At 33.6% G+C, this 17184-nt stretch overlaps 1 protein-coding gene across 1 annotated transcript in view; it reads left to right on the top strand.

Moving 5' to 3' along the window:
• LOC128991599 (28S ribosomal protein S9, mitochondrial) overlaps positions 1-17184 on the top strand; it is a 65914-nt gene that overhangs the window by 10938 nt on the left and 37792 nt on the right. The window contains exons 8-9 of the mRNA XM_054414619.1: positions 567-609; positions 1674-1789. Coding sequence (XP_054270594.1) covers positions 567-609; positions 1674-1789 — 159 coding nt within the window. The remainder of the gene's footprint in view (positions 1-566; positions 610-1673; positions 1790-17184) is intronic.

Genomic DNA, 17184 nt, shown 5'->3' with positions numbered 1-17184 from the left:
ATTTTCTTTACTTAAATACACTTGCCAAGAATGATGCATTCCATTATACCAAAGTTGATGCCAATGTATAGAACTTAGGCCTATTCAACCGAAGCACTCTTGTTGTGTTGCTCATAGGAAGAGCACAGGGGGAAAAGGGGCTCATTGCATTTTATCCGAAATTTGGATTGTTATGTTTTTTTTTGCACCAACAGCTGTAGTGTAGCAATATCTTACTGGCAATATGTTGATTATTATCAATTATCAATTATTTAAGATGGGGACGCCTCTATGTGCGTATTTTAACCCAAAATGAATGTAGGATGAGTGGCGCGATCTTGTAGTCTTGTTAGTGACTAAGGTCGATTACAACAGACATAGAGTAAATGCATTAGAAAAGAACGTTGGCCACAGGAAAAAGGGCTCATTTCAACAGTTACTGGTGACAAAATCTCAGATCACTGTTGTTTGGCCAAAAAACCATCCTCCTGTAAAATTTGCAAAATGTTGATCAGCCCCTTTTTCCCCTGTGCCCTTCCCAATTTTCATCTTCCTGAGAATAACTAACTATTATTGTCTTATTACAGCCTGAACTTCAACCTGACGGGCGGGAGTTTGTGAAATTTGAAGGTAAGTTTCACTTTTTAAAATGTGATTTTTTTATTTTGAGTGTGCAAAATATAAGTAATATAATATAAATACCTCGTCACAGCTCTGTAGTTTCTGTAGATTACAGCTGTTTCGGCATTAAAATGCCATCATCAGATACACATACATCCACCTGAATTGGCGTCGTTAAACTGTACACATACACGAACACGATTAAAACACAAAAACACGTAAAACAAGAGACAGGCCTGTCGCGTACATGATTGCTACGAGTACGGAAGCTGACACAAAATATAAGAGTCTATTTTCAAATTTGTTCTTTTAATTAATACCCAACATGGCTAGTTTTTACATACACACTAACAGTTTATTGGGATCTTTCCAAACAGAAAGCATCAATTATTTACAGTATGCTTCTGCTGCTGTTAACTAACCGTTTAGTTTACTTTTGCTTTGTTAAGTTTTCAATAATGAACTTTTCATTTTTACCCTATTTTTTCTTGTGTTTAAAAAAGTTAACTTTGTAAATTTTACCTTATTTGTCATTATCATAAATTAAACTAAACTAACAAAACCACTGCAAGTGCAATTCCCTTTAAAAGAGTAGCAGCCCTCTTGAAAAAAGAGGGGGGAATTTTAATAAATATTTGACAAGGTACCGATAGTCATTGTAATTGCAAAAAGGACCTCAATGTCCTCAATAATCATTACTGGAGGGTAGGAATTAAGTAGCTTTAGTGTCCAGTGTCTATAAATCGTTTACAATTTGGACAATTTTTCTCATATAGTGAGTGTCTTGAAAAATTTCTATGAAGACTAACTTCCACTACCTTATACAATCATTGTTAAACCCTAACAGCTTGCCTTTTCTTGTCAAGAGTTACACAATTATAAGCTTATTGATAGGGAAAAGAAGAGATGGAAATGTAACTGAGTAAATTTTACCTAATGTTGTGAAAAATGCTGGTTAAATATTTTGTTTATCCTTTTTATAGTCATATCTGGTAAAATGAACGTAGTCTAATTAATTAAGACTAAGAGTGAAGTGGAATAACTTGAGTTACCTTTTTCATTTTTGTGTGTAGGATCGAAACGCAAGACTGCATTTGCCGACGCAACAGTACGTTTCCCTGGTACTGGCAAAATTGACATTAACGGGTTCGATCTCTCCTACTTTCAAGACCTCCACACCAGAGAACAGGTAGGAACATCACAGTTTGTGGGAACATAGTGTACATGCCCCCCCCCCTAAATATGCTCTTTAAGGAATAACAGCTGACACCACAAAGTGATATAGATATCCGCATTGTTTGTAATCCAATACTGTTTTATGGGCAACTATTTTTGGTTGGGAGCGAGCTGGTCAAGTGGTATAGCGATGGACTTAGGTCCCTGAGGCTTCAAATCCCGCCAGTCACCAATATACAGTATCTATATGATAATAAATAAATAAAAATCCCTTTATTTATCAAGCGTTTCTCAGTACAATTGCTTTTCAGAACAACTTTCGTCAATAACTAAAATAACAAACAAATAAATAGAACAATAACAAACCAGAAACAAGACAGTATAAATAACAATAACAATAATAAGCCATCAGCGTCCAATCCTTATTCAGGGTGGCTAGTGACCTGGAAAACCTGGAAATGTCAGGGAATATTAAATATCTGGAAAAGTCAGGGAATTTTGTCATAAGTCAGGGCAAATTGTAAAATATTTAAAATAATTTTAATAGTTGTTAGGAAAGGTCGATCTGGTGAGAGTACGTATGCCGTGTGGGTGAAAACTAAGAAATATGTCTGTACGAATAAATTTTGTATTTTTGTACAAATTAAATTTTGTTATAAACTGCATATCATCTTATCAAACTCAGTTTAATTTTATTAAGGCAAGTTGCAAAGTTTGAATATAAGCTAGCCTTTATCTATAGATTTTATGTATTTTTTTTAAACATAAGATATTCTTCAGATAAAGATTAGTCCTTTTGAAGAATTGGTCAGGTAGTCCAGGACCTGACTAGGGTTCTGTGTGCATGTCGTGTATAGAGAATTTTGCTTTTGCATTTCAATATAGGTGTCTTAGGAAGTGTTTTCCACTCGGGTGTCAAGTTCGCACCTGGTACGTTTTCGAGCTATGACGTCATCAAAATGGCGGCCATTGATTTTTTTAAATTGTATATTTCGCAAACTATTTGTCGGATCGGAATAAACTTTTTTTTGTTTGAAAGATAATTTTAAATACTACCTGTTTTACATTTACATATTTGTTGTATGTTTAGTACATTCTTCGTAATTATGCAAAAACCTGTATTTTTAAATATTTTTGTGTTATTTTTGTTTGTAACGTTTTATTGATACAATTTATCAAAAACCACCAATGAAAAAAGGTGTAGAACGTTTAAAAATCTTTAAAAAAATACCAAATTCGATATGTTTTACTCAAAAGATTACGTCAAGAAACTAGATAAATCTCATAAAAACACCAATTTTGGCGCAAAAACGCCTATTAGTCCGGCATCTAGGGCAGTTCGCAAGTCTTATAAAGACAGTTTTACCATTCAATGTTGATGTATGTGTCTAAATAAGTGTTTTCAACTCGGGTGTCACGTCTGCACCCACTGCAGTTTCCGGTTATGTTGTCATTAAAATGGCGGAAAGGGCTATATTAAAAATAACTATATTTTACATACCATGTATCGGATCGGAATGAACTTTTTTTTGTTTAAAATATAAGTTTACATGCTATCTTTCTTACATTTACACTTTTGTTGTATGTTTAGTACATTTTTCGTAATTTTGCAAAAACCTATATTTTTAAACATTTTTGTGTTATTTTTTCGATAACGTTTTATTGATACAATATATCAGAAATAACTTAAAGACAAAGTTGTAGCACGTTAAAAGAGCTTTACAAAAATACCAAATTCGATATGCTTTACTCAAAGGATCACGTCAAGAAACTAGGAAATCGTACAAAACAACCTAATTTGGCGCAAAAACGCATATAAATCTGACATCGATGGCTGTGTACGAGTCATATATAGACAGTTTTACCATTCAATGTTGATGTATGTGTCTAAAGATGTGTTTTTAATTTGGGTGTCACGTCTGGACCCACTGCAGTTTCCGGTTATGATGTCTTTAAAATTGCTACATGTTACGATTTCACCAACTATTTTACTTAAAATAAGACCATTACCCTCTTTTATGCAAATAAAAACACAACAAATCAATTAATTAGTCCATTAATTAGTAATTAGTTCATAGGAATTTTTCCATTATATAAATACCCCCGGTGCAGCAATCCTGTCGACTAAGCGAATTTCCATTTGCCTGGATTGATTTTGAATTAATCTATTAAATTAACATTGTTTAAGAGTACCTAGGTTTTTTGAACGGTAAAAGTGTTTTTGAACGGTTATTGGTTACTGAGAAAATAAAAACATTTTTCATTTAAAATTCCAATGTTGTTCTTATGGACAATATTGTAACTGTAGTAGTTGGCTTGTTTATGGATATATTTTGATCAAACTTGGTAGATTTATTTATCCAATACTAAGCTATTAATATTTTAATAAAAAATCCACTTTATTAGTTTCCCTTAAGCAGCAAACCTAGGTATTCTTAAACAATGTTAATTCAATAGATTAATTGAAAATCAATCCAGGCAAATGGAAATTCGCTTAGTCGACAGGATTGCTGCACCGGGGGTATTTATGTAGTGGAAACATTCCTATGGACTAATTACATTGATTTGTTGTGTTTTCATTTGCATAAAAGAGGGTAATGGTCTTATTTTAAGTAAAATAGTTGGTGAAATCGTAACATGTAGCAATTTTAAAGACATCATAACCGGAAACTGCAGTGGGTCCAGACGTGACACCCGAGTTAAAAACACTTCTTTAGACACATACATCAACATTGAATGGTAAAACTGTCTATATATGACTCGTACACAGCCATCGATGTCGGATTTATATGCGTTTTTGCACCAAATTAGGTTGTTTTGTACGATTTTCTAGTTTCTTGACGTGATCCTTTGAGTAAAGCATATCGAATTTGGTATTTTTGTAAAGCTCTTTTAACGTGCTACAACTTTGTCTTTAAGTTATTTCTGATATATTGTATCAATAAAACGTTATTGACAAAAATAACACAAAAATGTTTAAAAATATAGGTTTTTGCAAAATTACAAAAAATGTACTAAACATACAACAAAAGTGTATATGTAAGAAAGATAGCAAGTAAACTTATCTTTCAAACAAAAAAAGTTCATTCCGATCCGATACATGGTATGTATAATATAGTTATTTTTAATATAGCCCTTTCCGCCATTTTAATGACGTCATAACCGGAAACTGCCGTGGGTGCAGACGTGACACCCGAGTTGAAAACACTTATTTAGACACATACATCAACATTGAATGGTAAAACTGTCTTTATAAGACTTGCGAACTGCCCTAGATGCCGGACTAATAGGCGTTTTTGCACCAAAATTGGTGTTTTTATGAGATTTATCTAGTTTCTTGACGTAATCTATTGAGTAAAACATATCGAATTTGGTATTTTTTTAAAGATTTTTAAACGTTCTACAACTTTTTTCATTGGTGGTTTTTGATAAATTGTATCAATAAAACGTTACAAACAAAAATAACACAAAAATATTTAAAAATACAGGTTTTGCATAATTACGAAGAATGTACTAAACATACAACAAATGTGTAAATGTAAAACAGGTACCGTAGTATTTAAAATTATCTTTCAAACAAAAAAAAGTTTATTCCGATCCGACAAATAGTTTGCGAAATATACAATTTAAAAAAATCAATGGCCGCCATTTTGATGACGTCATAGCTCGAAAACGTACCAGGTGCGAACTTGACACCCGAGTGGAAAACACTTCCTAAGACACCTATATTGAAATGCAAAAGCAAAATTCTCTATACACGACATGCACACAGAACCCTAGTCAGGTCCTGGACTAAGGATTAAAATTGTAATTTTGAATTTGTCGATCAGGGAAAGTTTAAAAAAATCCTGGAATTGTCAGGGAAAAGTCAGGGAATTTTTCAATGTGATTTCACTAGCCACCCTGTTATTTCTAAGTGTAAAAAGGCATATTTTTGAGGCCAGAAGAGATATCGTTGAACAGCTTTGGGCCAAATTACGAGAAGTTTCGCCTACCAAACTCAAGCCTCACTCTTGGAAAGTGAAGCTGGTGATTTCCATGGCGGGTACTGCGCTGAGAGACCTCCTCCCGGAAAAAGAGCCTCTAAAGAAAGCCTCTCAAGAGCCTCGCTCTGTGGCTCCTGTAGGACAAGAGCTTTGTAGACCATGCAGCACGTCATGATCCTGCAAACAGTGTCTAATGTTGTCATCCTAGCTACGGCTCTAAATGGAGAGATATGTTTAATTTTTTTGTGGCAAAAAAAAGTGAAAAGCAGAATTTTGTAGTTTCTGCATTCGGTTCATGTCTTCTCCAGAGATGCTGTTTCCATCAGCAGGTAGACAATATGTAAACACCGACAGGAGTGCATGAGGCGCAGATTCTGGCAGCAGACTTCTGAACCTGTACAGCTCTCTCAGCCTTCCTAATGTGCGCTGCGAAGCATATGTAACATGGCCGGAGAAGATGAGGCTGCTATCAAGCACAACGCCAAGAGTCTTTGACTTGTCACACAAAGTCACAGATTCTCCGTTAAGCACAACACTCACTCCTCTCTTGCTGAGGGACTGCACAAAGTCACGTGGCGCCATATGCATAACAGTACGCTTGTCAGTTTTGAGTTTCAACCCATTTTCTTCTGACCACAAAAGGATGTTTTGTAGGTCAGAGTTATTGAAATCGAGTGAAGCTCTCATCAGGGATGGCTCATAGGACAAGTGCAGCTGTGAGTCATCAGCATACAAATAAACTGTACAACGCTGCACACAGCTAGGATGGTCTTTCGTGTACAAATTGAACAGAACAGGCCCAAGACAGCTGCCTTGGGGAATTCCTTGGGTTTTGTCAAGCGGGGTTGATGTTTCACTCTCTAACTGCGTCACTTGTAGCCTGGAGTCTAAGTATGACCTTATCCATTTCAAAATATTTTTGTCTAATCCATAATATTTCATTTTAGCCAATAGCATCTCATGGTTCATTGAATCAAAGGCCTTTGAATAGAGAATAGGCCAGTATAATGCCATGACTCTCTAGGCCTAGCCCGAAGTAATTTGAAAACAGTTTCTGATTAGAGCCTAGCATCCCAGATGTGATCATGGGGCATAAAAAAACTAGTTTCGGTTCACAAATATGAAATTATCATTAGGTTTCAAAAAGTTCAAAACCAAACACTAGACCCAATATTCCCTCGGGCCCCATTCGGTCGTATTTCTTTGATTTATTTTTGTGTTAAGTGTTTGTGTTGTAATTGTGTGTGTGTGTAACAATATAGAGTCTATCCTATGAAGCGATTTTTTCACCGTATTGTGTTTATGTAACCCATTTTTTATATTTCTTCAGTTATTCTAGAAGTTTGACTAGTAATTGGAGGAACATTTTAAATCTATGCTAGCACTTTGGTTCTGCAAGATATATTGTGGCTATGAAAACTATGCACCAAGATTGTAGACCCTTCAAATGTAAAACTACTATCTGCAGTGAAGCTGTGATTTCCTAATTGCTTTTATCATATCGCAGGGGTTTTACAACTCAACAAATTGGTCTTTAAAAGTTTAAATTGATCTGTAACAAATAACGAGACTGTTTTTAAGAATACCATATTTTGACAATTTGAGAAATATTTCTTGATTAAAGTAAGAAATGTATAGAGACACACACTCACTATATTGTTATCTATCTATCTATATATTAATAGGCAAGCATGTTTCTTTAAAACCTTTTTTCTCAGCTCGTGTGCATCGTTGGGAAAATCTACGCATACCGTTAGAAAGCTATTTCCCTGTAGGTGTGCAGAATCCCTTTATAAATTTAAATAGGCTCAAAGATAAGCACAAAAAAATAGTTTAAAAATGTGAAAAAATTAACTTGGATCTTATGCGTTGCTATGCTGGTGACGAAATAACAACGAAATATAAACAGAAAATCAAAACAAATGGAAGGAACTCCAATCACATGTTTTAATTTACAGTGTGGGGTGAAAATAGATAAGTGAGTACATTACATATTTTTGGTCGAGTTTCGACCACTGGACGACCTCTCGTACTTATTTAATACGCAAGCATGATTTTTGTGACAATTACTCCTCTGAAACTACTGAACCGATTGACATGTTTTTGGTGTCATTGGAAAGAGCGTAACGTGAAGTTGTGCAGGAAACTTTCTTTTTAGGGAAATAATTAGAGAGTGAGGCCCTGGGGCCCTTTAAAGTTTCGTAGTTCTCCATAAGATTAACATGGGAAACAAACATTGTTTTGAAACTTCAGCTGTTGTCAGAAATTAAATATTAAAAATCGGTCTCCATGGAAATGGAAGCATGAGAAATTGTAAAGAGTCAATGTGCATATTATCTAATATGTTGTATTAAAAATTGGTATAGTTTTGGATGTTGGTTTGTGTTTAACGATATAAGTTATTAATTATTGAATTTTTATTTTAATGATTTGGCATATATGAGTATGCTTATGATAAATAACACCATTTCAGAGCTGCCAGTTTTTGCCTAACTCTGTTCTGTAGAGTTTAAAGTAGCCTACACCTTATTGTCTACAAATTGGCAAAATAACTTAGGTACGGTACATTATAAAAGCTGACAGCCTTTTTACGTTGACTTAAATTGTAAGCTTACCATTTCCCGTCCATGGGCAGTTTGATAGTTAAAAATTAACCCTTTAAACTGGAATAGGACTGTTATGTAAATTGTGAGTATTTCCATTAGTTTTAGTCAACTCTTTTAAAATAATCGGAAATTATGACTGTTGTTAGTTTTTAAACAAGTCATTTGTTTATAGATAACTCCTGGATTTCTTTGCAATTGCTCGATTTCGAGCAACATGTACACTAGTTTTATAAAAAGTTCTAAGTAAAAAGTGCAGTTGTTATTATCGTTTTTAATCTTTGTATCATATGGTCACTAATAATAAAGACCATTTAGATAATTTTCTAATCTTGATATTATTGGATTTTTACAACCTTCCGTAAGTTATTGTGTTAGATTCTGAGCTACCCACTATTTTAAACATCAAATTTCAAAAGGCCCACCATACATACACATGTTGGTATTGTACAAACATTTAACTGAAATTCATCAAAAGATCCATCAACAACTGTACTTGGATTGTGAACACTGCTTCCTTTGTGAACACAGAACCACACTTCACAATAAAGTAGTAAAGTTTTGACTTATTTCCCCGATTGTTGTTGGATACTTTGAACCTTTCAAAACCCAGTGCGAGGTGAAACATGAATCTTGTACGAACGAGTCTAACAAGGGTAAACACCAGTTAGCTGTTATAACCATTACTCAAAATAGAGCTCAAGTATCTTTGTTACGACTCATGTTCCTAGAAACAAGTGGTAAATTTGATGGACTTTCTTTTTGTAAGAAAAACAACGATATATGTTAATGTGGTTTTCATTATGCTTATGCTGTGTTCTATTATTTCCTTAAGTTCAGTTGTTTCTTGGTTCAAAGTGAATCTTTAAATTATTGTGTGTATTTTCACATCAAAATGTCTGGGTAGCTCCTTGCTTATAGTGCTCATCTTATAGTCAGAAGGTTTACCGTTTGATCCACGTATTTGACAACATGGTAGTTCGAAAGAATCAAACTGTCTTTGATTGTTGAGAGATCCAAAACTTACATTGATGAAACAAGTAAATCTCTATCTCTCTCTCTAACAAATTTGTTGGCCCAAAGATATAGATGTTGTTTTTTTTTTTTACAAGGAGATAATCTATGTTCATTTTTACAAAATTGAGATAATGTTTACAAACCAGTTACTTTGTTGATAAGTTTATAATTTTGTAATTTAAATCAAAGTACAAAAGGTGTTATATAGAGGTAGCTACTTATCTTTTCTTTTATCATTGGCTTTGGATAATAGAAGTAGACTTATTGTAAAATCATATGTATTTTTATGTTTGATATGCATGGTTCAGTTTGAGTTCCCTAATGTTGGTAATATTTTTACTTCTATTTCAACTAACTTGCACTTGTCTTTAACCTTCTTAAATGTTGAATAATAAAGTAGTATTGTTTTGCTACATAGGTCTCTTAGATTAAACCAAAGAGAATACAGTAATGTAAAACGAAGTTGAACACAGTTGGAATTTATTTCTAAAATCAATGTTAAATGGTTGTTTTTAATGGATAGTAGTTTTTAGTGTGTAGTTGTTTTGTTTTTCTTAATGTTTATAATGATGTTTATTATTAGATGTGATGTGTCCCAAATAACAAAATTGAAATGTTTCATTAAAGAAAGTTTGTGGTTGTTCAACATTTTGCTGAATATCTTTGTGTGTGAAAATGTTCAAAATCGTTTTACAATATTCCACAGTTTTTCAGATTTCGGCTATAGTAGGCAACAACGTTTTACAAACGAATGGTTAGAGCTTCAAGTGTTTCTTTATTATTCAAATAAAAATGTATTGTATACGCTTCATTGTTATAGTAGTTATTATAGGGCCTACCTGTTGTAGTTTAGAATATAACTAGCAGCGAAACCCGGCGTTGCTCGGGTTAAAATGCAATGCACATTGCACAATAATGGCTATAAAAACAAATTTAAAATAAAAACTTGTATCAAAGTGTCTGGTATCGCTCAGTTCATATTACAGTAGGAAAATTAAATTGACTTCCCCTTTCATACATTCCTCCCCACCCCCTACCAGCATTTTGAATACACCAATACGGTTACATATGGATATTTACTGAACACAAATAAATATTTACTAAAGGTTTGAATTTATTTAATACTAGTGGAACCCGTCGAAATCGACGGTTAATCTTGAGGTTTTATGTAAATTCAGCTAACTGCGATGGATAGAGTGAAGTCATTAAAATCTTAGTTAAATGAAGGGAAGATAAGCAATAATAAGTATGACGATTGTGTTCCCTAAAAACGTGATTGATGAATTCGTTTAACACAATATTTCCTACCTTTTTATCGGCTTTAGGTTGTCCAAAAGGTTTTTAGGAGTCTTATAATTGTTTGTTCATGAGTTTGTTTCATACCAAAGCCACTTTCACTATATGGGAGAATGAGTTCATATAATTAGTCTATCATGTTACGGAAAGAGTCAATATTTATTACTAACCACCAATTCCATCTGCTTTAGGAAAATCATTCAGATTGTATCTGGATTTTTAAGTAATATTAAATAAGTTTTTTTTTTGTTTGATAAAAATATTTGATTCTCCAGAAAGCAGTAACATTCTTACTTCGATGTCAGCAATTTTAATTCCTTCTCTTGCCACATCGACCCATGTATTTAATCATCCTGTTCTTACTTGATAATTTATTAACTTATGGGGTAGTTTTGCCTTGGCCATATAGATCACATAAAGCTGTGCATGTATTTCGTGGATTGGAATGAACCATAATTGTAGGAAATTTTATCACAAATCTTGAACATTTGCGGAACCAAATCCATAACCTAGTCCAGCCTTGGTAGGTAACAAATTATGAAAATGCGATGAGATGTGATGACACTGTTGTGTTTCCGAATGTTTTGTATGTAGTGAGGTTTAGATGTGTTGTTCGACCTAGCTACATGTGTACATCAAAGTAAAAACTGTGTACACATTTTTTTTAAATACCTGAATTGACATTAGTTCACCTACTTTACCAAAACCATAGACTCCGTAGTTAGTCTATTCCAAAACTTGAACACAGCTCTCATCCTCAAAGTACTCATCTATGACACAATTTTCAACCCGATTATCAAAAACTTTTATACCAATAAATGAATCTCAGGTGTTCTTTCTTGAATTTAAAAATAAATGGTGATTGAAAGTAGGAAAAAAAGCAAGTGCCAACCTTACAATATATAAGCTAACCCGATAAGAAATAGTTATATGTTCCTTTGAAATTGATATGTCACACTTATTTCATAATTTAAAATTTTCTAAGAGCAATAAAGCATAGATTTTTGAACAAAACATTTAAAACGTATCATATATTCATCATTTTGTTGAAACTATGAAAAACTTGCCATGCGGTGGAGAATCTATTTAAAATCATAAATAATAATGTACACATTTAATTTTGACAGTTTCAGTAGACCTTTGAATACAATTTTAATATTAACAGCTGGTTCATTAAAATTAGTGTAAAATTATCCATATGGTCGAAATGTAAACAAGATTGCAGAGTGAACTTTAAAGGCCTCTGGGGCAAAGCCCCAAGGAAATTCACCTCGTTTCTTTTTTGAGGGCTCACCTACAGACCAATACCTTTCTTTAGACACCCCTACCAAGTTTCTACGCCCAGCCGTTCTCTCAAATTAGCTGTGACAAAAACCTCGTTTTCCTCCATAAGAATAACATGGGATGGGAATTTAAAGGCCACTGGGGCAGAGCCCCGAGGGAATTCTCCATGTTTCTCTTTTGATGGCTCATCTACAGACCAGGACCTTTCTTTAGACACCTCTATCGAGTTTCTACGCCCAGCCGTTCTCTCAAAATAGCTGTCACAAAGAAAAAACAGTTTCAAATTAATATATAGATTCATGTTAGTATGTCAGGATTGGGGAGCGAGCTGGCGTAGTGGTTAGAGCGCGGGACTTCAGTCCCTGAGGTCCCGGGTTCGATCCCCGCCAAGTCACCAATGGATTTTATCTAAGTGATAATGCCGCAACCCCTAGGTCTAGCCTGAAGTAATGTGAAAAACAATCCCAGGCTAGTGCCTAGCGTCCTTAGGACAAAAAAAAAAAAAAAAAAAAGTATGTCAGGATCAGGAGTCAAAGTTCTTTCACTTTTGATTACATTGTTAACATTTTATTATTACCAGAACTTCTGTTACCTTAACCAGGGAAGTAAAAATTTACAGTTTTTTTTTCAAGGTTCAAAAACTTCTTGTTTTGACCATAATTAGTATTCTGAATGTAAACGCAGTTAGAAAAAATCCTGGGTTTTGGTGGTGTAAATGGGTACCGAAGATATTCTAACTCTTCCACAAGATTTGGTAAAGAAACATCCGCTCCGTTGTGAGACGTGCCAGACGTGTTTATAACATTGGTTTACTCGGAGATAAATGTTTGAGTTGCAGTTAGTTGAGTCAGTAGCGCAGTGAGCGCATCGTTTTGTTTTTGCAATTCTGAGTTATGTTTCACTTTCCAGCTAAACCAAGTTTTCTTTCACCCTTAATTGTTGAAAATATTTTTAAATTGTTCCTTAAATTCAGAGATGTGTTTATGATAAACTGTTCCAAAAACAAACAAAAATCAACATGGGAATGAAATGTCTACTTTGTCCAAGCTGGGTGGTTTATCCTTTGTTGGTTTTATTAATGTTTAAACAACTTTAAAGTGAATGTTGTTGTTTGTCTTCGTCTTGAAAACTATCCATTGTCCAAACAAGTCAGTGACTAACCTTGGAAAGTTTGTAGCACTGTTCCCAACACAATGAATAGACAATGAAATGTCTGATGTAATGAACACAAGGGGTTTGTTTGGTTATGTTATTTTGAACATCCTTGACTTGTAAGCAGTTTTGAAAATAAATCTATCTATATATTAATTTGAAACTGTTTTTCTTTGTCATAGCTAAATTGAGAGAACGGCTGGGCGTAGAAACTCGGTAGAGGTGTCTAAAGAAAGGTCTTAGTCTGTAGATGAGCCATCAAAAGAGAAACGTGGTAAATTCCCTTGGGGCTCTGCCCCAGTGGCCTTTGAATTCCCATCCCATGTTATTCTTATGGAGGAAAAACTGGGTTTTTGTCCCAGCTAATTTGAGTGAACGGCTGGGTGTAGAAACTTGGTAGGGGTCTCTAAAGAAAGGTCTTGGTCTATAGATGAGCCATCAAAAGAGGAACGAGGTAAATTCCCTTGGGGCTCTGCCCCAGAAGCCTCTAATGTTGCCTCTTCAAATTTGTTTACCATCTATCTATATATTAATAGGCAAGCATGTTTCTTTAAAACCTTTTTTCTCAGCTTGTGTGCATCGCAGGGAAAATCTACGCATACTGTTGGAAAGATATTTTCCTGTAGATGTGCAGAATCCCTTTATAAATTAAAATAGGCTCACAAATAAGAACAAAAAATGAATTTGAAAACTTCAAAAAATTAACATGGACCATATGGGTTGCCATGATGGTGACGAAATAACAACAAAATGTAAACAGAAAATCAAAACAAATGGAAGAAATTCCAATCACATGTTATATTTACAGTGTGGGGAGAAAATAGAGAAGTCTGTACATTAATTATTTTTGGTCGAGTTTCGACCACAGGACGACCACTAGTATGCATAAATCTACACTACTTTTTAATGAAACAGCTGTTAATATTTAAATTGTGATTTATAGAATTTGTCAAAATGAAGTACAGTATTTGAAATGGGTTTTTCTGATTTTAAAATCGATTTTATTCTGCATCGTGTCATGTTTTGCAATATAATGTTCTAATTACCAAATCAGTGGAAAATCCTAATATCACAGTAAGTTAACTCTTATCTATTGTATGGCTTGGTTTCTGCCTTTTTTTACCACTTCTTGGAGATTGTACGTACGTAGGTGATATTCTTTGGCGTATTGCATCTGTAGACGAAACTTGGGTTGGTGAAATTATTACAATGGAAAAAAGTGAGAAATCCTGGACAATTTGATATAGGCTAAAAATAAAACTGAATTAACAATGCTACATTTCTTGAGCAATCATTGAAATAACCGATTTGCAAACAATGGAAACATAGAAAAAGTCATAGAACACAACCAAGTAGAAGAAAAGAAATGTTTTTTTTTCATTTATAATCGTTATTATAGACAACCTAATGCGGCTATGAGAGGGAAATTTTTTTAGAAATACTAAAAAACAAGATCAGCTTTTTGAGAAAAGATAAGATATTTACAAAAGATTTTGATTATATCTAACTGTTGTGTAGATCGTGAGTATTTCCATAATCTTCGTGAGTCGCCAGTAATGCTTCGCAATTGCTCGAATTCGAGCTACAGGTACACTAGTACTTATTTAATACGCAAGCAAGTTTTTTGTGACAATTACTCCTCCGAAACTACTGAACCGATTGACATGTTTTTGGTGTCATTGGAAAGAGTGTAACGTGAAGTTGTGCAGGAAACTTTCTTTTTAGGGAAATAATTAGAGAGTGAGGCCTAGGGCCTTTTAAAGTTTAGTATTTCTCCATAAGGATAACATGGGAAACAAACATTGTTATGAAACTCCAGCTGTTATCAGAAATGCTGTTCTGCTATTTAATTTAATTTGCTTACAAGGAGTATTGTTTCTTGGTGCCATTTGGTCAATGAATTTTTATTTTGCATGTATTTTAAATGCAATACACTATATAAAGTGATAGTAATACATTAAGAGATCTTCATTTAAATAATCAATAAGCACGATTGAGCCTTTGCCTATATGTTTCCTGGTAAGTGTGTTGTAACTGTTTCTTATAGTATATTATAGTATCTTATAGTAAAACAAAATTATTATTTTCTGTATTCTCACCCCGTAGCGAAGCATGGGCAGAGCAACTAGTAAATAAATAAACTGCTTGAGTTTGAGCAATATCAAATTCTAGTGTTTTGCAATCCAAAAGTATGTGATAACTAGTATGTGATTTTCCTCGGCAAGAAATAAACTTAGTCAAATAACTAAGGAGATCTTAAACCATTAAAATAATCCCTTTCTTCAAACTTTTAATGCCTGTATTTGACCTATTTTGAGAGGTTGAATATCGAAACAGGTTCCAACTGTTTCTAATCATTCAGCTTTAAATAAATGATGCTTACTAATGAAACAGCTGATTGTAGTCAGTAACAAAGCTGAAAGCTACACAGATCATCACACTCCAATCTACACTCATCCTTTGCTCATTTTTGGGTTAAAATACGCATATGCTGGCGTCCCCATCTCAATGATTGATAATTGATATTGTTGAAGTCAAATTTGTGGTCATAGTTTAAGGTCATAAAATAGGCATACAACACAAAATGTAGTTCAGAGTGTGTAGATTTGTCGAAAATTAGATAGATAGTAGATTTGTCAAACGAATTCCCAAAGGCCGATTTTCAAAGGACTGTGTTTTAAATATGCATTCAAAGTTTACAAATTTTATTATGTTAAAAAAATTAACATCAGCTGGTTGATGTAAACAGCTGTTTTTTTTTGTTTTTTTTTATAGAAAGGGTTTGTAATGGTGCATTATTTACATTGTGGAAATGTGAGAGTTATTTAGTAAGAGGGTTATGGTCAGTTAAAGGAAGGTTTGTAAAAGTTTTGTAGAATTTTGCTCATAGTTTTCTTTGTAATTTATATAATGTGCTATACTGAAAATATGTGCTAGACTGAAACTAAAGAATTATGGCAAAATAATAACTGTGTTATGTACCTATCAACAACAATATCAAGTATTGATTTCATTGCTACAGTATGTTAATAGATTCTTATGTAACTAATGACTTCAATTATTAGTAGGATTTTAAAAGCAAGTAGATCTAAATTTTTAAATAAGTTTATCGTTTCAAACTAAATCATAGAGTTTAAGTATTTTTATACATGCATCAGCACCACTTATGTACTGTACTATGTTCCCTATAGTATTTGAACCGGTTATCTGAATTTAAAGTAAAAGAATTTTACTACACTAAGTGGTAAAATAAGTGTTTTGTTTCTAAACGAAATAATAGATGTATAACTATTTCATACAGGTCTAAAGAACTGCGTTATTTTCTTTTCCATACTCTCCCTGTTGCAAAGCACTGGTATATCAGCTTGTTTATAGCGAAATTCCCATATAGGGAATAAGCTATTACTGTAGTACTCATGGTAAGACCTGGACTCAGGACCGATTTACTTTTTAATTTTCAGGTCCCTATAGACCAAAAACACCATCCGTTCAAATTCATTTGATGTGTCCATTAGCTGACAACTCACACAAAAATTATCTGATTTTGATGAAATTTGGTATGATTGTGTAAACCTACATTTATTCGAATTGAGTTCGCGAACCAGCATGATCAGACTATGTACAATTTGGGGGTTTATGGAGTAAAAATTAGTTTTGCCCATTTTTACCCTAAAACTATAACATTTAGCAATTTCTTTCCTAACAATTTTGTAGAGCTAAAAAAACCTAATAATTTAGTATTTTGAAGAATTATTATGCGCCTAATGGTTACGGAGAAAATTCCAAAATATTTTAAATTTAAAATTCCCATGTTATTCTTATGGAGAATAAGTAAACTGTTTGTGTAGTTTAGATATATTCGAAGATATATTGTTGATTGTTGGTAGGAAGTGGTTGTTATTGACATGACTAACACATGGTACAGTTACTGAGGGACCATGGCAGCATGAGTCATGGCCACAAGGTTGTTGACTGTAGAGCGCTGACCCTGCAAATTCATAATTCTGCTGCACTTCTATTGTTCGACCATCAATCATTCTAATGTTTGTTTTTTAGAGGAACTTCCTTTA

The sequence above is a fragment of the Macrosteles quadrilineatus genome, unplaced genomic scaffold (assembly GCF_028750875.1).
Source record: "Macrosteles quadrilineatus isolate MER2022 unplaced genomic scaffold, UCM_ALF_1.0 Scaffold_4__1_contigs__length_99947679, whole genome shotgun sequence".
NCBI lineage: Eukaryota > Metazoa > Arthropoda > Insecta > Hemiptera > Cicadellidae > Macrosteles > Macrosteles quadrilineatus.
This window is presented reverse-complemented; position numbering and strand designations above follow the sequence as displayed.